At 43.4% G+C, this 24,970-nt stretch overlaps 1 protein-coding gene across 1 annotated transcript; it reads left to right on the plus strand.

Annotated features, from left to right (window-relative positions):
* The first annotated feature begins 19,715 nt into the window (after positions 1-19,715).
* LOC139262558 (ferritin heavy chain, oocyte isoform-like) lies at positions 19,716-24,970 on the plus strand. Its single transcript, XM_070877722.1, has 4 exons — positions 19,716-19,817; positions 23,566-23,641; positions 24,099-24,241; positions 24,830-24,970. Exons 1-4 carry the CDS (start codon positions 19,716-19,718, stop codon positions 24,968-24,970), a joined length of 462 nt encoding a protein of 153 aa, XP_070733823.1.

Here is a 24,970-nt window from a genome sequence, read left to right on the forward strand (position 1 = left end):
GGACCTCCGCGACTCTTCCCCCCCCCCCCCCCCCCACCACCGGACCTCCGCGACCCCTCCCCACCGAGACCCGACGCCACCTACCTGTAAATCCAGCCCGAGGCCTTGGGCCCGGCCATTCAGCCTCCTCTCCCTCCCCCCCTTCCCTCCTTCCCCCCTCCTCTCTCTTTACCTCCCTCATCTCTCCTTCCTTCCCTCCCTCCCTCCTCTCTCCTTTCTTCCCTCCCTCCCTCCCTCCTCTCTCCTTCCCTCCCTCCCTCCCTCCTCGCTCCTTTCTTCCCTTTCTCCCACCCTCCTCTCTCCTTCCCTCCCTCCTATCTCCTTCCCTCCCTCCCTCCCTCCCTCCTCTCCCCTCCCTCCCTCCTCTCTCCCTCACTCTCTCCCTTCTCCCCCCACCCCCGTTCCCCCCGTCCCCTCGCTGTCAGAAACACAGACACTGACAGACAGAGAGTGAGAGACACACACACACACACAGATAGAGACACTGACAGAGACACACTGTGGGGGCAGTCCCAGCACGCTGTTGGAGGACTCCCGGTGCTGCAGTCAGTAAGTAGAAAATGTTTTATTTATTGATTTTTTAAAACATTTTTTATTTTTTATTAATTTTTTTTGATTGATTTATTGGTTGATTTATTGATGTATTTATCATTTATTATTGATGATGGCTCTTTATTTGTAAAACTGAAGTGTTTAATGTTTGTAAACTTCCCTTTAAATCCACCCCCCCCACCCATTCCCTACGACTAATTTGTAACCTACACCTGTGTAGACAAGGTTTTTTCGAACGTACAAAAATTTTCACTTACTCCATTCTAAGTTAGTTTGGAGTAAGTTTTCACTGCCTAAACTTTGAAAACAGGCGTAAGTGGCCGGACACGCCCCCTTTTGAAAAAAAAATTCTGTTCCAAAGTGAAACTGTTCTAACTGATTAGAACTGGAGCAAACTAAATGCCGAGAATTCAAATTTCTAAGATACTCCATTCTAAACCAGTTGCTCCAAAAAAACAGGAGCAACTCAGGCCGAAACTTGGCCCCATAAGAACTCACTTTTAGAGTGGAAGCAAGTCTCCTTGATTTCGCGGGATGGACTATCATGATGATGATGATGATGTATTCAACCAAGTCTCCAGCTCACTCGAGGTGAAACTTTACAGGTGCTCGTGTTTTGAGAATTACTTACAATTTACAGCACAGTAAAAGAACATTCGGGCCAACTGGGCCATGCTGTGGTTTATGCTCCATGTGAATCTTCTCCCACCATACTTCATCTAGACTTATTAGCACATCCTTCTATTCCTTTCTCCCTTGTGTTTATCTAGCTTCCCCTTAAATGCATCTGTACTCTTTAGATTCAGAGTTATTAATGCAGGTAGCTCAGTAAATGCACCACTACTGCTATGGATTTTCTATTGAATTGTGTGGGCAAAAAAGCGAGTAACAGCTACAGAGACCAGCAATGACTGAGCTCAAGGCCAGCATTTATTGCCCGTCCCTAATTGTCCTTGAGAAGGTGCTGGTCAGCCATCTTCTTGAACCGCTGCAGTCTTGTGGTGAAGGTACTCCCACAGTGCTGTTAGGGAGTGAGTTCCTGGATTTTGCCCCAGTGACGAAGAAGAAATGGCGATATATTTCCATGTCAGGATGGTGTGTAACTTGGAGGGGAACTTGCAGGTGATAGTGTTCCCAAATTCTGCTGCTTGTCCTCCTAGTTGGTAGAGCAAGTGCTGCTGAAGAAGCCTTGGCGCGTTGCTGCAGTGCATCTTGTCGGTGGTACACACTGCAGGCACGGTGTGCCAGTGTGGTGTAGGATGTTTGTTTTACACTTTACCTTGTTTCGTAGACCTCGGGAAGTACAGGAAAAAAGGACTACACATGATGCACAGTTTAGGCTTAACTCAGTGTCAGTTTTATCACGCAAAACCTAACTAAAAACTACAGAACTAGACTTCGAAGAGAATTAACTGAAGACATACAATCACCCATCCAGTTCGTAGCTGTAATCGCAGATTGTAGGTTCATGATCATTGGTTCCGTGACTGGTTGTTCCCTCTTCTGGTCGTTCTCTTCAGTTCTGTTTCTTTCCGTTTGCTTCCGTTCCTTTCCATTTGCTTCCGTATTTCGCCTCTGAGCTGCTTCTGGCTTGTATACTTATATCCATTATAAGAATAATACCCCTGCTGAGCTGCAGTTTCCGATAATGTGTTTGTATCGATACATTGTTGGTGGTGATCCATTTAACAGACTGCCATGATGAACATGGATGTCCCCAATTTGCACATGGAGTCTACAGGGCAAAAGATAACTCCTTATCTGAAGTACCCCATTCTTCAAAAATGTACACCTTGTGGGATCCCTTTGTTTTTCTGGTTCCTTGCAGACTTGGAGTCTTCAGAGAGAATTGTTTTTTCCCCCTCTGGCCAATCAGTTCAGGGGCTCTTCTATGGGTTTATATCAAATGTATCAAACCCATTGTTTCTATGCATAAACCGGTCTGGTTCTCAACTGCAGAGATTGTCCTTAATTGGCGATGAGTCACCACCTGCCCCAGGCTGGCACCCTTTTTCTCCCTTTGTCCAGTCAATCCCAAAAACTTGTATTAAATCAATTTAATCAATTTTTGTTCGTGGCCTCTTTCTGTGCCTTCTGTAAAAGTGTGTAACCTTACAGTGGAGGCAGTGAATGTTGAAGGTGGTGGATGGAGTGCCAAACAAGCCGTTTGCTTTGTCCTGGATGGTGTCGAGCTTCTTGAAGATTGTTGAAGCTGCACTCATCCAGGCAAGTGGAGAGGATTCCACCACACTCCTGACTTGTGCAGTGTAGATGGTGGAAAAACTTTAGGAAATCAGGAGGTCAGACACTAACCACAGAATACCCAGCCTCTGACCCGCTCTTGTTACCACAGTATTCATGCAGCTGGTCTAGTTAAGTTTCTGGTCAACGGTGAGCCCCAGGGGTTTATGCTGAGAAATTCAGTGACAGTGAATGTTAAGGGCAGGTGGTTACAACTCTCGCTTGTTGCAGATAGTCATGGCTTGGCACTTGTGTAGCGCCATTGTTACTTGCCCATTATCAGCCCCACACCGAATGTCATCCAGGTTTTGCTGCATGTGGGCATGGACTGCTTCATTTTCTGAGGTGTTGCAAATTGAACTGAACATTGTGTAATCATCAACACACATCCGCACTTCTGACCTTATGATGGAGAGAGGGTCGTTGATGAAGCAGCTGAAGATGGTTGGGCCTAGGACACTGCCCTGAGGAACTCCTGCAGCGATGTCCTTCGGCTGAGATGCTTGACCTCCAACAACCACGACCATCTTCCTTTGTGCGAGATATGACTCCAGCTAGTGGAGAGTTTTCTATATTCGCATTGACTTCAATTTTACTAAGGCTCCTTGATGCCGCACTCCGTAAGATGCTGCCTTGATGTCAAAGGCAGTCACTCTTACCTCTGGAATTCAGCTCCTTTGTACATGTTTGGACCAAGGCTATAATGAGGTCAGGAGCTGAGTGGTCCTGGCGCAACCCAAACTGGGCATCGGTGAGCAGATTATTGATGAGTAGCACTGTCTACCACATCTTCCCTCACTTTGCTGATTATTGAGAGTAGACTGATGGGGCGGTAATTGATTGAAATGCATTCGCCCTGCTTTTTGTGGACAGGATGTACCTGGGCAGTTTTTCACATTGTCAGGTAGATGCCAGTGTCTCTGTACTGGAACCGCTTGGCTAGAGGCGCGGCTAGTTCTGGAGCATAAGACAGCTAGGATGATATCGGGGCCTATTGCCTGTACAGTATCCAGTGCGCTCAGCTGTTTCTTGATATCATGTGAAGTGAATTGAATTGAATGAAGACTGGCTTCTGTGGTGGTGGGCACTTCAGGAGAAGGCCGAGAAAAATCATCCATGAGACACTTCTGGCTGAAGATTGTTGCAAATACTTCAGCCTTGTCTTTTGCACTCCTGTGCTCGGCTCCGCCATCATTGAGGATGGGTTTATTCATGGAGCCTCCTCCCTCCAATTGTTGTTTAATCGTCCACCACCATTCATGACTGGATGTGACAGGACTGCAGAGCTTTGATCTGATCCGTTGATTGTGAGATCGCTTAGCTCTGTCTAGCATGTAACTTCCACTGTTTAGCATGCATGTAATCCTGATTTGCAGCTTCCCCAATTGACAACTCATTTTTAGGTGCGCCTTGTGTTGCTCCTGGTATCCTCGTCTGCACTCCTCATTGAACCAGGATTGGTCACTTGGTTTGATTTTAAAGCTAGAGTGAGAGGTATGCTGGGCCATGAATTTACAGATTGTGGTGGAATTCAAATCTACAGTTGCTGATGGCACACAGTGCTTCATGGATGCCCAGTTTTGAGCTGCTCGATCTGTTTTGAATCTATTCCATTTAACACTGAGGTTGAGCCACTCACTACGAAGGAGGGTGTCCTCAGTGTGAAGACAGGCTTCATCTCCACAAGAACTGTGTGTTGGTCACTGCTCCCAATGCTGTCATTGGCAGATACATCTGTGACAGGTAGATTGGTGAGGACGAGGTCAAGTAGGTTTCTCCCTTGTGTTGGTTCTCTCACCATCTGTCGCAAGCCCAATCTGGCAGCTATGTACTTCAGGACTCAGTCCGCTTTGTCAGTGCTACTGAGCCCCTCTTGGTGATGGACATTGAAGTCCATTGCTACTATCAGTGCTTCTTCCAAGTGGCCTTCAACATGGAGGAGTACTTAATCATCAGCTGAGGGAGGGCGGTAGGGGGTAATCAGTAGGAGGTTTCATGCCCATGCTTGACCTCAACCCATGGGACTTGATCAGGTCCAGAGTAAATGTTGAGGACTCCTACCGCTACTCCCTCCCAACTGTATACCACTGTGTCACCACCTCTGGCGTGTCTGCCCTTTCGGAGGGACAGGACATATGCATAAATGGTGATGGAGGAATCTGGGACATTGGCTGTAATGTATGATTCTGTGATTATGACTATGTCGGGCTGTTGCTTGACTAACCTGTGGGACAGCTCTCCCCATTTAGGCACAAGATTCCAGATGTTAGTGAGGAGGACTTTGCAGGGTCGACTGGGCAGGGTGTACCATTGTCATGTCAGAAGCAGGTTCCGAGGTCGATACCAGGTGGACTGTCCTGTTTTATTCTTATTAATGCTTCTCGTAGTGGTCTGTTACAAATGAGTGGCTTGCTAGGCCTTTTCGGAGGGCAAATTAGAGTCGACCACATTGCTGTGGGTTTGGAGTCGCATATCGGCCAGATGAGGTAAGGACGGCAGATTTCCTTCCCTAAAGGACATTAGTGAAGCAGGTGGGTTTTGACAACAATCCGATTGTTCCCCGGTCAACATTACTGAAAATAGCTATTTAATCCAGATTTTTGTTTAATTAAATGAATTTAATTCCCCAGCTGCTGTGGTGGGACTTTTACTCACGTCTCTGAATTATTAGTCCAGGCCTCTGTATTACTAGTCCAGAAATATAACTACTTTGTTACCGTACTCTTTATACCTCTCAATGGCACTTTTGGAGTATCGATGTCACCACATTTCATACATTGATGAGTCACAATCCTACACTCAGGTTGGGTTTGCGTGCTGATTGGTTTGACGGCTTCATGTTTCAGACAAACCAAATTATTTTGCTCACTCGATGTAAAAAACTTCACAGGTGCCCGTGTTTTAAGAATTACATAGAATTTACAGCACAGAAAAAGGCCATTCACCCCATGCCAGAGTTTGCATTCCACATAAGCCTCCTCCAACCCCACTTCACGAAACCCTATCAGCATGTCTTTCCAATCCATTCTCCCTCTTGTGTTTATCTCACTTTCCCTTAAATGCATCTATGCTTTTTGCCTCAACCATTCCTTTTGATAGTGAGTTCCACATTCTAACTGCTCTCTGAGTAAAGAAATTTCTCTTGAATTCCCTCTTAGATTTATTTGTGACTATCTTATATTTATGGCCCTTAATTTTAGACTCCCCCACAAGTGCAAATAATTTCTCAACGTCTACCTTATCGAATCACCTTTATAATTTCAAAGGCCAGAATGATGTTGCCCTGCGTCACCCCTCAGCATTCTCTTTTCTCAAGAAAAGAGTTCCGTCCTGTCCAATCATACCTAATGGGTATAACCTCTCGGTTCTGGTATCATCCTTGTAAATCATTTTTGCACCTTCTTCAATAACTCTGCTCCTTTTTGTAATATTCTGCTTAGAGCAGAGACGGCTAAGAGGAGATTTGATCAACTTGATAGAGGTGTTCAAAACCATTGAGGGTAAATCAGGAGAAACAGTTTCCAATGGCTGAAAGGTCAATAACCAGCGGGTATTAAGGTAATTAACAAAAGAATCAGAGGTGACAATAAGAAAAACTTTTTAACTGAACGAGTGATTAGGATTTAGAATACACTGCCTGATAGGGTGGTGGAAACAGATTCAACAGTAGCATTCAAAAGGGAATTGTATAAATACCCTTATGGGGTATTTGGGGATTATGGGGAAAGAACCGGGGAGTAGGACTATCTGGATTGCTCTTCGAATGAGCTGGCACAGACTCGATGGGTCAAATGGCCTCCTTCTGTGCTGTACTCCTCTATGATTCTATGGAGACCAGAACTTTGCATAGGACTCCAAGTGTTGTCTAGCCCAGGTTCTATACAAATTTAACATGCTGAACAGGGATATGGTTCAGCTGCAGGCATTCCTCACTCTGAGCTCAGAACTGCGCTAATGGTTAACCGTTTGCTTACGAATCACAAAATATGTCAGGTCAATGTTCCCCCCCACTCCATGCTAATAACATAAGAACATAATTTGGTGCAGGAGCATGCCCAATGGCACCTTGAGCCTGGTCCACCATTCAATAAGATCATGGTTGATCGTCAACTGTACTTTCCCACCCTATCTCCATATCCTTTGATTCCCTGTGCTGATACCTTCTGACTCAGAGACAAGAGTGTTAGCAACTGAGCCAAGGTTGATCAAATCTTGCATTTATATGTCCGTTTCCTCCAGGACAGCCCAAAGCACTTCATAGCTAATGAAGTTCTTTTGAAGTTCAGTCTCTGTTTTGTAGCAGCCAATTTACACACAGAAAGGTTCCCCATCAGTCTGTTTACAATGGGGCGATCTGGATTTGGCTGAATGTACACAGGTGGATTTGTAACACTGCTCCAACTTAAGGAGACAGCCAGCCCCACTCAAAATAAATGCAAAGTCCTATATGTATGGAGGCTCAGGGAGGGACAAGCAATGAAGGGCTGCAACAACTGAGGATTGTGCCCACAATCAATCAGTGGAGAATCAGGTTGTGGATATTGACAAGTTCCTGTGTTAAGAGCCATCTTGTAAAGTCTGTGTGTTGTGATGTCATAATGAATATACAACTTTGGCGATGTAGGATAGGATTTCTGGATACGTTAGCTGAAATTTTTGCTGGTGAATGATTCAGCCAACAAGACTTTGAGGGCTTATTTTTTTGAATAACAGCTAAAAATCCAAAGAAAATTTCAAGCACACTTGGCTGAACTGAGGATTCCAGATGGCTGCGCCTCTGGGAATAACTGGGCACTTGGATGAGTTTCAACGTGACTGAGGGACATTCGGAGCGTGTGTGGAGCGGCTAGAAATCTTTTTCACGGTGAATAGTATAATCGAAGTCCCCGATTTTGAAACCCGTAACTGGGTGGTTTTGGAAAGAAAACGGGCAATTTTCCTGAAAGAAGCAGGCCCCGAGGTGTATGAATCCCTGAAAAATGTGTTTGTTCCTGTCAAGCCAAATGACACTTCACTTATGGAGATTCTAAACAGCACTAAAGTCTTGATCCCCTAGAAATTGCTGAAAGTTGTCATTTCAGAATACGAGATCAGTTAACTGACGAAAGTATGTGAGTACATTGTAGCATTATAAAATCTGTCCATTTGCTGTCATTTCGGAAATTTTCAGGACTAAACATTGCATGACTGCTTTGTTTGTGGGGTGAAAAATGAAGCAAACATAAAAAAGGTGTTGACAACTCTTAACTTGACTTTTGATTTAGATTGTCAAACAGCAATGTCAATGAATATGGCCGACCAATATTCCCAAGTATTTTGAGCCATTTCCAGTCATCAGATAACCGAGGTGAATCGTCTGCAGATTAACAGAAAAAGGCAGTTGGGCCCCAAGGCCTCAGCCACTGGACAAAGCAACAATACATTGAAGTCATGCTATCAGTGCCTGGGATTGCTCAAAATTGTCCATATATGAAGACAGAGTGTTTCTTCTTCAGGAAAACTGTGCATCTTGCGAAGGCATGCTCACTGAAGAGTAAACCAACTTTCAAGACTATAAGTAGAAATCCCCAGAGACTGAATAAGATGGAAGAAATGCAACAGGACGAGGAGATACAAATCATCAGGAGCATGACGGTATGTAACAGCGATTCAAAAAGTATCGCCATCCAAGTAGATGGTGCAGGAAACAAGAATACCCATGGAAATTGACACTGGCACATCCATGAGCATAGTACCAGAATCGCTATATCTCTACAAATTGCATAATTTTATATTGGAGAAATACAAGGTAGAGCTGTGAGGCTACTCAGGAGATAACATTCCTATAGTAGGAAATACAAGGATCAATTTCAGAGCTTGCCTCTCTTCGTAGTAGCAGGAGACAAGCCTGCCTTATTAGGTAGTAACTGGTTGGGACCAATGAAGCTGGATTGGAACGATGTCTTCAAGAAGTATCCGAAGGTGTTCTGTGAAACAGGCAGTCCGAGCCAAGGCTTCAAGACGAGTGTTAGGGTACAGAAGGACGCTAGACCAGTTTACTGCAAGTCCGCGCACTCAAGGAGAAAGTTGAGCAAGAACTCAAAAGACTAGAAACTGAGAACATTATCTCTAAGATAGATCGATGTAATTAGGCTACACCCATTGTTATTGTACCTAAGCCAGATGGTAAGGTAAGATTGGGTGACCACTTTGTGGAGCACCTCCGTTCAGTCCGCAAGTGTGACCCCGAGCTTCCGGTCGCCTTTCACTTTAATTCTCCACTCCACTCCCACTCTGACCTCTCCATCCTCGGTCTCCTACACTGTTCCAACGAAGCTCAATGCAAACTTGAGCAACAGCACCTCGTCTTTCGTTTAGGCACTTTACAGCCTTCTGTACTCAATATCGAGTTCAACAATTTCAGATTATAACCACTGCCAATCTTTGGCTCCCTTTTTCTCGCTCTTCCCCCCCCCAACCCCACCCCCCACACCCCACCGAGCCTGTTTCTTTTTTTCTCCTTGTCTCTAATGGCAGCTGATCATTATTCTGCCATTCACACCTGTAGGGTGTTTGTTTTGTTCACTCTGCTCTGATTCTTAGACCTCAGAACTTATAGTGGGAAAGGACAGCACGTGCACAACATTTTAGGCTTAACCCAGTGTTTTTTTTAATACGCAACAAAAACCGACTAAAAACTACAGGACTAGACTGCCCGAGAGAAATTGACCTAAGACATACAATCGCCAGCCCTGGCTGTAGCTATTGTAGTTTTGTGGTTCTTATTCTGGCCGTTAACTGCAGCTTCTGTTCCTTTCCTTCCGTGCCTACGTGCTGTTTCTTCTTGTGTTCTTCCTCCTGCTTCTGTTTAGCTGTTGCTTCGTATATTTATATCCAGGTTTTGAATAAGTTTCCTGCTGTGACGAAATTGGATTATTGATCCATTTAACTGGTTGGTGATGAAGTTCAATGGTTCCTAATTTGCATGTGGAATTGACAATGCAAAAGATATTTCCTTATGCTGAAAGCTGTTAGCCCAAAATTTGTGGGGATTGTTTGTTGTTACAGACTCGATGTCTCCAGTGGCTGTTTTCCCCACCCTGGTCAATCAAGTTCAGGGCCTCACGTAACAACTCCATTGTTGTTATGCATGAAGTCAGTTTTGGTTCCTGACTACAGGATGTCCTTAATTGTCCAGTTTAATTCCAAAGTTTGTATCAATCAATTTTTAGTTCATGGTCTGTATTTTTCTGAAGATTAGTAACCTTACAATATCCCTACTTTTAATGTCTCTTATAATAAACTCAGACATTATTCTGGGTGGCGTCCTCTTTTTCCACACACGTTTTGGATGATTGCAGCCTTTGTCAAATCTCCCCATTACATTTCTTTTTACACACAAAACCCAATGTTTTTACAATACAACAGTGTTTCTTACAACAAAACCATGTTTGGTCTTATTCTGATTTTGGTTTATACAATTTTTTACAAACACTTCAGACTGGGTTTACTTTAATAAACCTTCCCGATTTCCTTTCCTCATCCTTTTCTTTAATATATAAGACAAGTAGATACAACACTATTATCAATTGTACAACTACTAATGAGTGTGATACGATTCGAACCCAGGGGGGATTTCAATATTGAGTCCCAGATCCCATCATGGAGGGCCATCCTTTCCTCGATTTTCCCCCTTACTTTATCATTCTCCTGGAGTAACGTGTAATGTTTGTGAGACAGCTCGATTTTCTTTAATAGTTCAGTCAGATGTTCGGGTAACAGCGGAATATCTTTTCCAAAACGTGATATGTATTCCTGGAGGTTCAGTAAAGTACCGGTGTGATACTTATGTGTTTGTGGTCTGAAATAGGAATTATCCTTTCTTGTGCTACTTGTGTTTCTACCTGGGGTTTGAAACAAAAAGTAGAATCCCTCATTGGGCACCAAGTGTCCTGGTGTATTCTATACCGACTTTCCCTGGTGGTGACACAGTATGTACTGTTTCCCTTATACGCAACCTGTGGCAGAACATGGTTGTGAGTCGTCACTTCCATGATACGGCTTATAGGCTGCCCGTCCTCGTACTTGAACCCACATACCGGCCGGTCGAAAGGATTCAGATGATTGGGGCACAATATCACAAGTGTACCCCTTCTCTGGCATCCCTCCAGATTAGCACTGGTTATTGAGTCTCCCAATTTTGCCAAATACTGCGGGGTTTTATGATGTTTCACATGTATCCCATTCCGAATTACCCCAATTTTTCTACCCGGTATACCGGTACGGGTTGTTGGGATATCTCCCCGATATCCCAATCCTTTAATGATAATGGCCATCCACAAGCTTATCCACAATGTCCACCTCATCTCATATTCCTGGCTCGATTCGCTCCTATTAAGACAAAAAAAGAAAGAAAATTATTTTGCTCTGTGGGGCCTCCTCCTCACAGGTCCTTCTTCAGTTATTCACCTCTTTACAGAACATCTTTTTACGATCACTGATTCCTTTTTCCTTTGTATCCTTAACTCAATTTAGCTAAATCAATTTTAATTTCACGAACCCCTATGTCCAGCCTTTGTGATTTAACCTTACTGGAGTTCACACAGCACTGCCCCATAAATGTTCAAGTTCAGTAACACCTTGAGGTCATTTCCATATTAAAGGACCTCTCTCGGTAATTGCCTGATTGAAAGAAAAGAAAAAGAACATCCATTGTGGCTTTTCCTGTCAGCCCAATGGGTTCATTCATCAATTCTGATCCCCTTTCTGTTACTTTGGGAAACCATCACTCAAATTCCAAACTTAAAATTTTCTTAAAAATGTTATAAATGCACAGAATATTTATTCGATTCTTAACAAGGTGTTGCTTTCTGAAGTCTTGTACAGAGTGTTACCTTTTTTGCATTTTAAAACTTCGATAAACATGCATACTAATGCAAGGTACCACACATACCAATAGCTTACACAGTACAATGGTTCTCTCTTTCATGCATAATAGCAGTACACACCCTTTTCTCCACTGGTCACACATCCTTAAATCGGTCAGAAATTTTTTATTTTTAAAATACCAAATATATGTGATTGCCCCATGTCCGGAACTAGAGGTTTTTCACACAATTTAAACCAACCAGAATTCCACTATGACCGTCATAAAAGTCTGGTGTTTAACAGGTTAATTAACCTCAATAACTCCTAATAGTTCAAACCAATTTCAAACTAACCAGTGCCAGTTGAAAAAAAAACTATACAGACACACACACTTAAAGACAAGCTAAAAACCATCCACATGCTTTTAACTTAACCATTCACACTGAAACATCAGAGGTTTTTAGTCCAGCTTTTCTCCACCCATGCCCCTAACCTGCTGTAATGCGGCCACTAACATCTGTCATCATCTTCATCATCATAGGCAGTCTCTCGGAATCAAGGAAGACTTGCTTCCACTCCTAAAGTGAGTTATTTGGTGGCTGAACAGTCCAATACGGGACCAAAAAGACCTTGTCACAGATGGGACAGACATTCGGTTGGAGGAAGAGTTGGGTGGGACTGATTTACCACACGCTCCTTCCGCTGGCTGCGCCTGACCTCTTCACGCTCTCAGCGTTGAGATTTGAAGAGCTCAACGCCCTCCCGGATGCACTTTCTCCACCTAGGGCAGTCTTCGGCCAGGGACTCCCAGGTGTCAGTGGTGATGTTTCACTTCAACAGGGAGGCTTTCAGGGTGTTCTTGTAACGTTTCCGCTGCCCACCTTTGGCTTGTTTGCAGTGAAGGAGCTCCGCATAGAGCAATTGCTTAGGGAGTCTCGTGTCTGGCATGCAAACTATGTGGCCTGCCCAGCGAAGCTGATCAAGCGTGGTCAGTGCTTCGATGCTGGGGATGTTAGCCTGGACGAGGACACTGATGTTGGTGCGCCTGTCCTCCCAGGGGATTTTCAGGATCTTGCGGAGACATCATTGGTGAGAGATCTCCAGTCTCTTGAGGTGAATCTGTACTGGGTGGTCGGCTGCCTTCCTGTGGCTGCGTTTTGCCTCAGCACCCTTGTAACCTGGCTTCCCTCCTTTCGGGAGCCTACAATCCCTGCTCCAGTGTCCCAACTTCCCACAGTTATAACACTCTTGGACTGCTGCTTTTTGCACTTGGTCACCTGGCATTGTAAATACTCTAAGTAATTCCGTGTCCTTTCTTCATTCCTACCCTGGTCCTGCCTTTCTTTCTCAGAACTAGCTACCTCATCTTTTAATCTTTTATCCTCCTCCTCCTGCTTTTCTACCTTTTCTCTTAACAGATGTGCCTACATGAGCCAAACCGTCTTCTCTTTTGACCCTTTGTGGTGGCTACTGACTGTCCACTCTGCCGCTTTTTCCTGTGGATTCCCAGTGCAGCATTTCCTATTCCCATGGCTCTGAAATGTCCAATTTGTTGCATATATATGCAGCTACCTTAGCCTCCATGGACTTTCTACGACTGCTCTTAGCCGCGGGCTCTACCACGTTTTGCTGCGGTGAGTCCATTTCCAGTTCCTCTGGCTGAGAAATTCTCCCTGACTACCTTGGTCTCCCCTGAGACCACCTCGCAGTGACCTGTGGTTCCTGTTACTCAGGCTTCTCTCTTTGGCTACCTTACTCCGGTCAGTCAAAGTATGTTTCTCTCCTGGTCCCCTAGTTGCCTTTGAGATCACCCTGAGACCCCTGTTTGCAGAAACATAGAAACATAGAAACATAGAAAGTAGGTGCAGGAGTAGGTCATTCGGCCCTTCGAGCCTGCACCACCATTCAATATGATCATGGCTGATCATGCAACTTCAGTGCCCCATTCCTGCTTTCTCTCCATACCCCTTGATCCCTTTAGCCATAAGGGCCACATCTAACTCCTTTTTGAATATATCGAATGAACTGGCCTCAACAACTTTCTGTGGTAGAGAATTCCACAGGTTCACAATTCTCTGAGTGAAGAAGTTTCTCCTTATCTCAGTCCTAAATGGCTTACCACTTATCCTTAGACTGTGACCCCCTGATTCTGGACTTCTCCAACATCATGAACGTTCTTCCTGCATCTAACCTGTCCAATGCTGTCAGAATTTTATATGTTTCTATAAGATCCCCTCTCATTCTTTTAAATTCCAGTGAATATAAGCCCAGTTGATCCAGTCTTTCTTCATATGTCAGTCCTGCCATCCCGGGAATCACTCTGGTGAACCTTCGCTGCACTCCCTCAATATATTGCAAATGTAGAAGATTTGTTCACAACAGTGACAGGTGGTCAGATCTTCTCAAAGTTAGATCTCAAAAATGCCCACTTACAACTGGAGCTAGATGAGGAGGCCAAGTCATGTTTGACTCTAAGTACTCATCTAGGCCTGTATCAATTTAATAGGCTACTATTTGGATTGTCTTCCACCCCTGCCATTTCCAAGGAGTGATGAACAAGATTTTGCAAGGTATTGAAGGGGTAGTATGTTATTTAGATGACATATTAATTCCAGCAACTAACAGGCAAATCCATACTAACGTATTGAATGAAGTGCTCAACTGGTTAGAGAAGCACAGAGTATGAGTGACTGCTCGCAAGTGTGTTATTTCAAAGCTCAGTGGAGTACTTACGGCACAGAACAGACAAAGATGGGTTACATCCAACCAAGGCAAAGGTGGATGCAATTAGAAATGCTCCCCTCCCAAGAATGTCACTGAACTTCGATCATTTTTGCGTCTTTTGAACTATTATGAGAAGTTCCTCACAAATTGGGCTATGATGTTACATCCACTGAATGAACTGTTGAAGAAACAGGTCCAGTGGAAGTGGTCAGAAGAATGCGATACAGCATTCAAGGAGTGTAAAAACCAGTTGATAGGGAGCTCCCTGTTTGTTCACTATAACGTATCTAAAGAGATCAAGTTAGCGTGTGACGCCTCTCTGTATGGAGTTGGGACAGTGATCTCTCATGTACTACATAGTGGGGAGGAGAAACCAAATGATTTTGCTTCACGTAGTCTCAGTGCCAGTGAGCGTAATAATGTGCAACTTGAATGGGAAGTTTTGGCATTAATTTTTGGGGTGAAGAAGTTCCACAAATACCTGTATGGTCTTAAGTTTAGCATCATTATGGACCATAAGCCCCTGACAGCAATCCTCCATCCAAAATCCTCCATTGCAACCTTAGCTGTAGCCTGAATGCAGAGATGGGCTTTGATTCTGTCAGCATAAACATATGACATTGAGTACAGATGATCAGCTGATCACAGTAATGCTGATGCTATGTCCAGTTTGCCATCACCATCACAAGTTGCACCCAATAGGGAAGAAGTGTTGTATTTTTCATATATTGATGAACTGGCAATCACAGCTGAAGAGATTGGTAGAGCAACCAAACATAATCCAGTTGTGTCAATGGTGTATGGTTACATTGCAAATAGCTGGCCAAACCATATATCAGAGAAAGACATTCATCCATACTTTGTTTGTCGGAATGAATTATCAGTGGATAAAGAGTGTATCATGTGGGGTGCAATTTGGTTATACCAAATAAATTCAGGTCCAAAATTATTAGGAGATCGTCATACCCCCAGCACTTGGGAATATTCTTGACCAAGATTTTTGCATACAATTACTTATGGTGGCCAGGTCTAGATAAAGATATAGAGTACATCATTAGTCAGTGTACAATATGTCAATCGGTAAGCAAGAAACCACCATCAGTACCATTACAGCCATGGAAATGACCTCCCAGGTTGTGGCATATTGATTTTGCTGAGCTAGAAGGACAGTAATTGTTCATTGTGATTGATAGCCATTCAAAGTAAAACACGAGATAATTTGCGAAGATTACTTTCTTCATTTGGCCTCCCAGAAGAAATTGGTCACAATTTTGTTCAAAAGAATTTGCACAGTTCACGAGCAAAAGTTTTGTGAAACATACCAAAGTTCCACCATACCACCCTGCTTCAAATGGTGCAGCAGAGGGCACTGTACAAATTGAAAACATGCCCTTATCAAACAAAAGTTGGATCCAAATCCAAAGAAACAACATTTGTCATTGGACCACAAATTGGCTAATTTTCTAATTACGTATCGTAATACTCCTAGTACAGCTACTTGTAGAACACCAGCAGAGTTTTTCTCAAACAACAGCTATGAACTAGGTCCTCGTTTTTGAAGGCAAACTTGGCACAGTCCGTAGAAGAGAAACAATTAAGACAAAAAGAGAATCATGATAGAGGTAGAGTAAAAGAGAGAAGGGTGAAATTAAATCAGAATGTTAAAGTGAAGAACCATCATCATAAATGGTTATAGTGGTTACCGGGAAGAATGGTAAAGCTATGTGATCCTCGCACATATTTGGTCAAGATGTTTGATTATGGACAGGTTATGTTTGTTCATATTGATCATATGTTACTTACAGATAGGGAAGAAGTTGGAATGATTTGATTATTTCTGACTCATCAGTTAGTCTATTACAAGTACAGTACCAGTAGCATATCCTACATCAAATGTACTAGAAACGAATCCAAGAAAAGTCAGAATTTAAATCCGAGTCCGAGACAGGCAGACAAACAGCCTGAAGTTGTAGAGAGTTCAAATGTAGATCAAGGGCATTCCTTGGAGGAAAAATCTCCTCAGGATCAGATCAGCCTAGAATGAATCTGTGTTCGACACCGTGTTTGGAAAGTTCGAGAGCGAAGGTAGCCTCTTCGAAACAGAGAACAAGTGGTAAAGTTTGATTAGTAAATATGGCAAAATAAGTTCATATCTTTTGTTATATATAACCATGCAAGTTATGTATGATATTTCCATGGCTACCACTTTTAGTACTCTGGGATGCAGATTATCAGTCCCTGGGGATTTATCAGCTTTCAGTCCCATTAATTTCTCCAGCACTATTTTCTTACTAATAATCATTTCCTTTAATTCCTCTTGCTCACTAGACCCTTAGTTCCCTAGCATTTCTGGGATGTTATTTGTGTTCTCTTCTGAGAAGACAGAACCAAAGTATTTATTTAATTGTTCTGCCATCTCCTTGTTCCCCATTATAAATTATCCCGTTTCTGACTAAAGGACCTACATTTGTCTTCACTAATCTTTTTCTTTTTACATGCTTGGAGAAACTTTTACATCGGTTTTTATGTTCCTTGCAAATTTTGTCTCATATTCTATTTTCCCCCTATTAATCAATCTCTTGGTCCTTTTATGCTGAATTCTAAACTGCTCCCAATCCTCAGGCTTGTTACTTTTTCTGGCAACATTGTATGACTCTGTTACACTCATAATAAATGGTGAGACTGAGTACTGTGCGTAAAGAACTAGTGTGACCTGAGCTCCTTTAATAAGATTCCAGAGTGCAGGTACCTCGTGTGTAGCCTGCTTATATACTGTGCTCTCAAGGGATGCTGGGATGCCTTGGGACTCCAATAGGTGGGCCCTCTGTGGTCAGCTGTAATGCAGGTTACAAAGGGTTAAATATGTAACAGACTCCTCTTTGGATCTAATACTATCCTTAATTTCTTTTGTAAACCATGGTTGGGCCACTTTTCCTTTTGTGTTTTTGTGTCAGAAAGGAATGTATAATTGTTGCAATTCATGCATTCGTTCCATAAATGTTAGCCATTGACTGTTCACCTCATGCCTTTTAATCACTCTTCCCAATCTGTCATAGCCATTCTTCATACCTTTGTAGTTTCCTTTGTTTAGATTTAGGACTCTAGTTTTGGCTTGGACTACTTCACTTTCCATCTTCATGAAGAATTCAATCATGTTATGGTCACTCTTCCCTAAAGGACCCCACACAACAAGACTATTATGTAACCCCCTTCTCATTGCACAATACCCAATCTACGATAGCTATTCAGACTTGTTGAAGACCTAATTTCAATTCTTCGTATACATAATGACTCAAAAGTCTAGTTACTGTAAACTCACTCAGGTGCAACCTGATCCATCTTTATTCCAGCCCAAGAGAGCCAGGGTGACAAAGACACCCAGCATATATACAGGTGACCAAGCACACATGCATACAGCCCGATGACGTCCGACCGTGGCTCTGGTGTCTGGTGACCCCCAAACATTAATACATAACAGTATATCTTGCAAATTCTATTCATGCATTTCAATCTAGTGTTGCAATACTGTAATACAACAGCTGAAAATGTTCATGTGTGTTCAGCCACATGAGGCAGTGGGACCACAGGTAGATTTTAGCGTCTTAAAGGAGGCAGAGAGGTTTACATAATAACATGCATATGCCATTTATCACCTCGAGCCTGCTCTACCATCCAATAAGATCATGGCTGATCTGAACTTGGCCTCAACTCCACTTTCCTGCCTGTTCCCCATAACCCTTGACTCCACTATCTTTCAAATAGCTATCTATCTATCTCCACCTTAAATGTATTCAATGACCCTGCTTCCACACACACACACACACGCACACAAACTCATACAGTACTGAGAGAGTGCTGCACTCTCAGACAGGCAGTATTGAGGGAGCGCCGCACTGTGAGAGGAGCAATACTGAGGGATTGCTGCAGTGTCAGAGGGGACAATACTGACGGAACGCTGCACTGTCAGAGGGGCAGTACTGAGGGAGCGCTGCACTATCGGAGGTGCCATCTTTCAGATGAGACGCTAGACCGTCTGCTCTCTTAGGTGGACGTCAAAGATCTCAGGATGCTATTTCGAAGAAGTGCAGAGGGAGATCTCTCTGGTTTCCTTGACAATATCTATCCCTAACCAAAACAGATTCTCTGGTCATTAACACACTGCTGAACTTGATTGGCTGTAAAGAGCTTTGAGACATCCTGAGGCCGTGAAAGGGCTATGTAAATGGAATTCTTTCTTCTTTCTAAGAGGATAAGCGTTCCCAAGGCTGCCACAATGAAGTTCAGGTGCAAGGAGATATTCGGATGCAAGTCTTTCTTCCTTTTTAGACTGCAGTCCATTTCATTGCTTGTAAAATGTCATGGTAACATAACAAGAACTCAAAGTCCCATGGTCCGCACCACATTCTAGCTCCTGTGTGTACAGGTGCTCACTAAACTTGGAAGTGATGGAGTATCTGAGCACTTGAGCTTGTCACATTCCTCACATACACTGTCCATTCACCTGACCCGCTGTCGGTTGCTTTGCAGACTCACTGCTCTGTCTTTGGATGTTGCATCCACAGATACCTGAAAATGACCAACCCACTGAACCATGCAGAACTATTAAAAAGACACTGACTCACAAACAACGGAGGATTCAACTAATCTGGGCAAGTGGGCCATCAACAAGGCCGGCCAGCGGGCGTTTGAGTTCGTCGTTCGGCCCGACTGCACGCCTCTCTTCCACGGCTACGTTCACAACCGGAGATGGAGCACGCGGTGTCCACCGGTACGCTCGCGGCCTTCCGTGAGAGGTGGGCGCCGAAGGGACTGGAGTGCATTATCACCCCTGGAAACCAAATTTTAATTTGATTACTGTTGTTTAAAGTTTAATTCGTTTACTGTGCCGGTTTTAGTGGCCCCCCACCCCACACTTTTAGCCAAGGGTCACTTGTATAATTTGTGTTTCAATGCCCTAAAAAAAAAGGGACACTTGAAAAGTTTTTGGAGTGTGCACCCCCTTTAATCAGGGGGCACTTGATTTTTAATTTCAACAAAGATAGTTGTGTGCCTTTAAACAGGGGGACCATGCTTGACTTTAAATTGACAGTTGCCGGCAAAAAGAAGGGTCAAACAATGATGCTCATTCTTCAAAGTTCATGACTGGCTCTGGGAGTCATGGCCCCGCCTCCCTTCACTTGATTGGTGCTCTGACAGAGGCTGCAACTTGTGATTGGGTATTGAGGAATGTCACTCACAGCTGGGCGGTCCCGCCCTGGATTATCCAGCAGTATAAATACAGGAGTTTGGAATTAACTAGTTCCCAGCTTCTTGCTTCAACCAGGCTCAGATTTTTGGAAAAGCAAATTAGGATGGCTTCTCAAGTGTGTCAGCACTACCACAAGGACTGTGAGGCTGCTGTTAACCAGCAGGTCAATATGGAGCTCTGTTCCTCCTATGTTTATCTCTCCATGGTGAGTCTTATATTTCTGAGCACTTCACAATGGAACCTCTGCAATGTGAATTTACTATATTCTGTGCACCCCTCACTTGATGCACAGTGAATTCATTTGTTAAATCTATACTATAATAGAAATGATCACCTTGTGTATTCTTTAACAAACTGCCTCTCTGTTCCATGCAGTACCTGAGCCATATTTGGAGAATCATAATGACTTTCTTTCCTGGGCTCTTGTGAGCTTGTAGTTGAAGTTTATTTGGAATACACCCTGCATCCTATCCTCATTTCTAAATCACTCCATGGCCTTTCCCTACCTTGCTTTTTGCAATGAGGGGAATCAGTCTTCAAATTAGAACCAGACCATTTAGGAGGGAAGTCGGGAAGCAATTTTTCTCATTTGTGGTAGACTGGAACATATACTCTCTCTCTCTCTCTCTCTCTCTCTCTCCTCCCTGCTTCCCACATTCTACCCACCCAAGGTTGTGATTGCCTGGAAAAGGTTTTAGTTGGGTAAGGGTATCAAGGAATTAGAATATAACAAATAGGAGTCGGCCATTTGGCTGATCTTCTCCCTCAATGCCACCTTCTGGCACTATCCCCATAGACCATAATTTATTTCATTCCCAAAAATCTATTGACCTCTGTCTTGAAAATACTCAACGACTGAGTATCCACAGTCCTCTGGGGTAGAGAATTCCATAAATCATCACCCTCTGAGTGAAGAAATTTCAACTCCTCTCAGTCTTTAATGGCCAACACCTTTATTCTCAGACTGTAACCCCCTGGTTCTAGATTTCCCCAGTTAGGGCAAACATTATTTCTGCATTCACCCTGTCAAGCCCCTTAAGAATTTTGTATAATTAGATTTGCACCTCATTCTACTAAACTCTAGAACATTGGCCCAGTCTATTCAATCTCTCTACATAGAGCCATCTCCTCATTCCAGCAACAAGTTGAGTGAACCTTTGTTCCACCTCTAAGGCAAGTATGTCCTTTGTTTGGTCAGGAAACCAGAACTGTACACAGGGTATTAAGAGATGGCGGAAGTTATAGCAGATGCATTTGTTATAATCTACCAAAATTCTCTGGACTCTGGGGAGGTACCATCGGATTGGAAAGCAGCTAATGCAACGCCTCTGTTTTTTAAAAAAAGGGCAGACAAAAGGCAGATAACTATAGGCCGGTTAGTTTAACATCTGTAGTGGTGAAAATGCTTTAAGCTATCACCTAAGGAAGAAATAGCGGGACATCTAGATAGGCATAGTGCAATCAAGCAGATGCAACATGGATTCATGAAGGGGAAATCATGTTTAACTAATTTACTGGAATTCTTTGAGGATATAAACAAGCATGGTGGATAGAGGTGTACTGATGGATGTGGTGTATTTAGATTTCCAAAAGGCATTCTATAAGGTGCCACACAAAAGGTTACTGCAGAAGATAAAGGTACGCGGAGTCAGAGGAAGTGTATTAGCATGGATAGAGAATTGGCTGGCGAATAGAAAGCAGAGAGTCGGGATAAATGGGTCCTTTTCGGATTGGAAATCGGTGGTTAGTGGTGTGCCATAGGATCGGTGCTGGGACCACAACTGTTTACAAATACATAGATGACCTGGAAGAGGGGACAGAGGGTAGTGTAACAAAATTTGCAGATGAGACAAAGATTATTGGAAAAGCGGATTGTGTAGAGGACACCGAGAAGCTGCAAAGAGATTTAGATAGGTTAAGTGAATGGGCTAAGGTTTGGCAGATGGAATGCAATGTTGGAAAATGTGAGGTCATCCACCTTTTGGGGATGAGGGGGGGCTGGGGAAGAAACAGTAAAAGGAACTATTATTTGAATGGGGAGAAATTACAACATACTGTGGTGCAGAGGGACCTGGGGGTCCTTGTGCATGAATCCCAAAAAGTTAGTTTGCAGTTGCAGCAGGTTCAGGAAGGCAAATGGAATGTTGGTTTTCATTGCGAGAGGGATGGAGTACAAAAGCAGGGAGGTCCTGCTGCAAATGTACAGGGTATTGGTGAGCCTGCACCTGGAGTACTGCCTGCAGTTTTGGTCACCTTACTTAAGGAAGGATATACTAGCTTTGGAGGGGGTACAGAGACGATTCAATAGGCTGATTCTGGAGATGAGGGGGTTACCTTATAATGGTAGATTGAGTAGACTGGGTCTTTACTTGTTGGAGTTCAGAAGGATGAGGGGTGATCTTATAGAAATATTTAAAATAATGAAAGGGATAGACAAGATAGAGGCAGAGAGGTTGTTTCCACTGGTCGGGGAGACTAGAACTAGGGGGCACGGCCTCAAAATACGGGTGAGCCAATTTAAAAACTGAGTTGAGAAGGAATTTCTTCTCCCAGAAGGTTGTGAATCTGTGGAATTCTCTGCCCAGGGAAGCAGTTGAGGCTAGCTCATTGAATGTAATCAAAGCACAGATAGATAGATTTTTAACCAATAAGGGAATTGAGGGTTACAGGGAGCGGGTGGGTAAGTGGAGCTGAGTCCACGGCCAGATCAGCCATGATCTTGTTGAATGGCGGAGCAGGCTCGAGGGGCTAGATGGCCTACTCCTGTTCCTAATTCTTATATTATGTATTTTAGGTGTGTCCTCACCAATCCCTGTATAATTGTAGCAAGACTTCTTTACTCAACATTTGTTACAAAGGAATTAGATTTCAACATACCATTTGCTTTCCTAATTGTTTGGTGGATAAATGGAGTTAAGCTGCAAATCTAACCAAATTGAATGGTGGAACAGGTTTGAGGGGCTTAATGGCCTACTCCTGTTCCTAATGCTCTTGACCTCCTCGCTTTAGGTACCAGTTTTTGCACTTCTGTCTTTTCTCAAACTCCCTTTTGATTTTATTGGTGGTAAAGCCTTCAGCCATGTTTCCCCCAATTTGGTGGAACTCTCCCTCAACCCCTCTGCTTCCCCTGACCTCAAACTCTGAGGGGTGGTAATGGTTGTCTGCTGGAATGCCTTGATATTTAGTGATGTAGGTGCAAAATGAATGCTGCTTAGTTTTGGTTCCACAGGATGAATGTAGCCAGTAACACTTGGGCCAGATGTACTATGTGAATTATGCACTGTGACTAAATCGCTACTTTACTTTACTTCTAGTTCCAGTAGTGCCCCTTGGCTAGCCTGTACACAATAGATTGGTTTCAATAAACCATGATTGCAGTGGTACTGTTAATAATCTTTCACTAATTTCTAAACCTATAATTGCATATAGGGTTCAAGATTAAGGATATGGTTTTGAGCTTGTTCTAACAAAGCTGAATTGATAACCATGGGATACTACAGCACTGAAGGAGGCCATTTGGCCCATCATGCCTGTGCTGACTGTTGGTTGGAGCTATCCAACTCGTCTCGCTCCCCTGCTTGATCTCATAGCCCTGCAGATTTGTCCGTATTAAGTCTTTGTTTTAAATATTGCCATTTAATTTACTTCCACCATCCTTTCAAGCTGCCCATGCATTTAAAAAAAAAAAAAAAAAAGGTTACCTCTGGTCCTCATCCTTTCGCCAATCACTTTTGATTTTCCATTAGCCAGTTTCCCTATTGCTAGGGGATTATTCATTCCACCACATTAGTGGAGTCGGTAGGCTGGTGCTAGCTTGTGTAATATTGTACATGGAAATTCAGGGAGACTTTGAATTATTTGAAGGAAGCAAAATTGAGTTTGGCTTTATGTACAATAGTGACAATAATAGATCTGCCATGTGATACCCAACCAATTTTCTGATCTCTCCGCAGTCCTTCTACTTTGATCAGGATGATGATGCCCTGCGTCACTTTGCTGAGTTCTTCAAGGAGCAGTCACATGAGGAACGTGAGCATGCTGAGAAACTGATGGAATTCCAGAATCGGTGTGGTGGCTGAATCATCTTGGTGGATGTCAAGGTTTGGCTCAATAAATGAGGTGCCTTCTGTCTGGCTCCCCTTAGTCTGATTGCTCCCAATACATTCTAAAGCAGTTGGTTCCAATTTACAGCACAGAAACCAGCCATTCAGACAAACTGGTCTCTGCCAGTGATCAGGCTCCAAACATCTGCTCCCACCTTGCTTTATCTAGCAACAGATCCTTCTATTTCTTTTTACCTCATGTACTTATTTAGTTTCCCCTTAAAACCATCTGCTATTCACCTTCAATTTGACTCCAGTGGTTGATGGCTTAATGCAGTAATTCTATATTCTAACACATTGGTTCATGGTATCCTAGACTTCTGATATATATTTTCATCCCTAATTTCCTTCAATATTTGTGTTTTGTTTAATCCATTGTCAAGGAACTGACTTTCTTCAGAAAGCAGAGCAGGATGAGTGGAGCAATGGTTTGGAGGTGATGCAGAGAGCTCTGCAGATGGAGAAGAATGTGAACCAGAGTCTGCTGGATCGGCACAAACTCTCCACTGGGAGTACTGACCCTCATGTAAGTACCTCATGTAGGTTTCTGGATAAGTTGGAGGTAGTGGAACCTTGCTATCCTTGAGCCGTTTCAAAAGATCTCTGCCCAAGAGCTTTATGTTGGGGTGGGTTTTGTCATGTATGTAACAACACTGCAATACTGAATATATGTAAAATGCGCACCTTGACCACAGTGGGTGAACTTGTCGGAGACATTCCTCACCTGGTCATCCAGGTATATAAAGGGAGGTCCCATGCAGAGTCATCACTACTTGTTCCTGTGATTAAAGGTTCAGGTCATGGAGTGGCCTTGTCCATATAATGTGCCTCGTGTGGATTTGTGGTATTGTGTAAGGATTTTCAGGGTTTTTCTGTGGGGGGGTGAGTGGGGTCGGAAAGGACAGGAGGTCGGTCTATTGTGGACATTGACTAGTACATGTGTCCCAGCAACTATTGTGCACAAGTTTAATCTAAATGATCCAGTAATTCCATTGATTTCAATTGCACCACTTAACTCCTCCAGTTCAAGATGATTAACATCCAAACTCCTGAGGGGTAAGCTCCAATATTCCTTGATATCTGCTCTGTCTTAACTAGTTTCCCTTTTTCTTAGTTGTGTGACTTCCTGGAGACCCACTACTTGGATGAACAAGTGAAGATGATCAAGAAGCTTGGTGACCACATCACCAACCTGAAGAGACTGGAAGTCCCTGAGAATGGCCTGGGAGAGTACCTGTTTGACAAGCACACATGA

This window comes from Pristiophorus japonicus, chromosome 4, assembly GCF_044704955.1.
Source record: "Pristiophorus japonicus isolate sPriJap1 chromosome 4, sPriJap1.hap1, whole genome shotgun sequence".
In the NCBI taxonomy this organism is placed as follows: Eukaryota; Metazoa; Chordata; class Chondrichthyes; family Pristiophoridae; genus Pristiophorus; species Pristiophorus japonicus.

Excerpts from the sequence above, each read along its gene's own strand:
- LOC139262558 (XM_070877722.1), top strand. The coding sequence starts at position 19,716 with ATGGCTTCTCAAGTGTGTCAGCACTACCACAAGGACTGTGAGGCTGCT. Across the intron at positions 19,818-23,565 it reads CCTATGTTTATCTCTCCATG|TCCTTCTACTTTGATCAGGA; the intron begins GTGAGTCTTATA and ends ATCTCTCCGCAG. Across the intron at positions 24,242-24,829 it reads CTGGGAGTACTGACCCTCAT|TTGTGTGACTTCCTGGAGAC; the intron begins GTAAGTACCTCA and ends CCTTTTTCTTAG.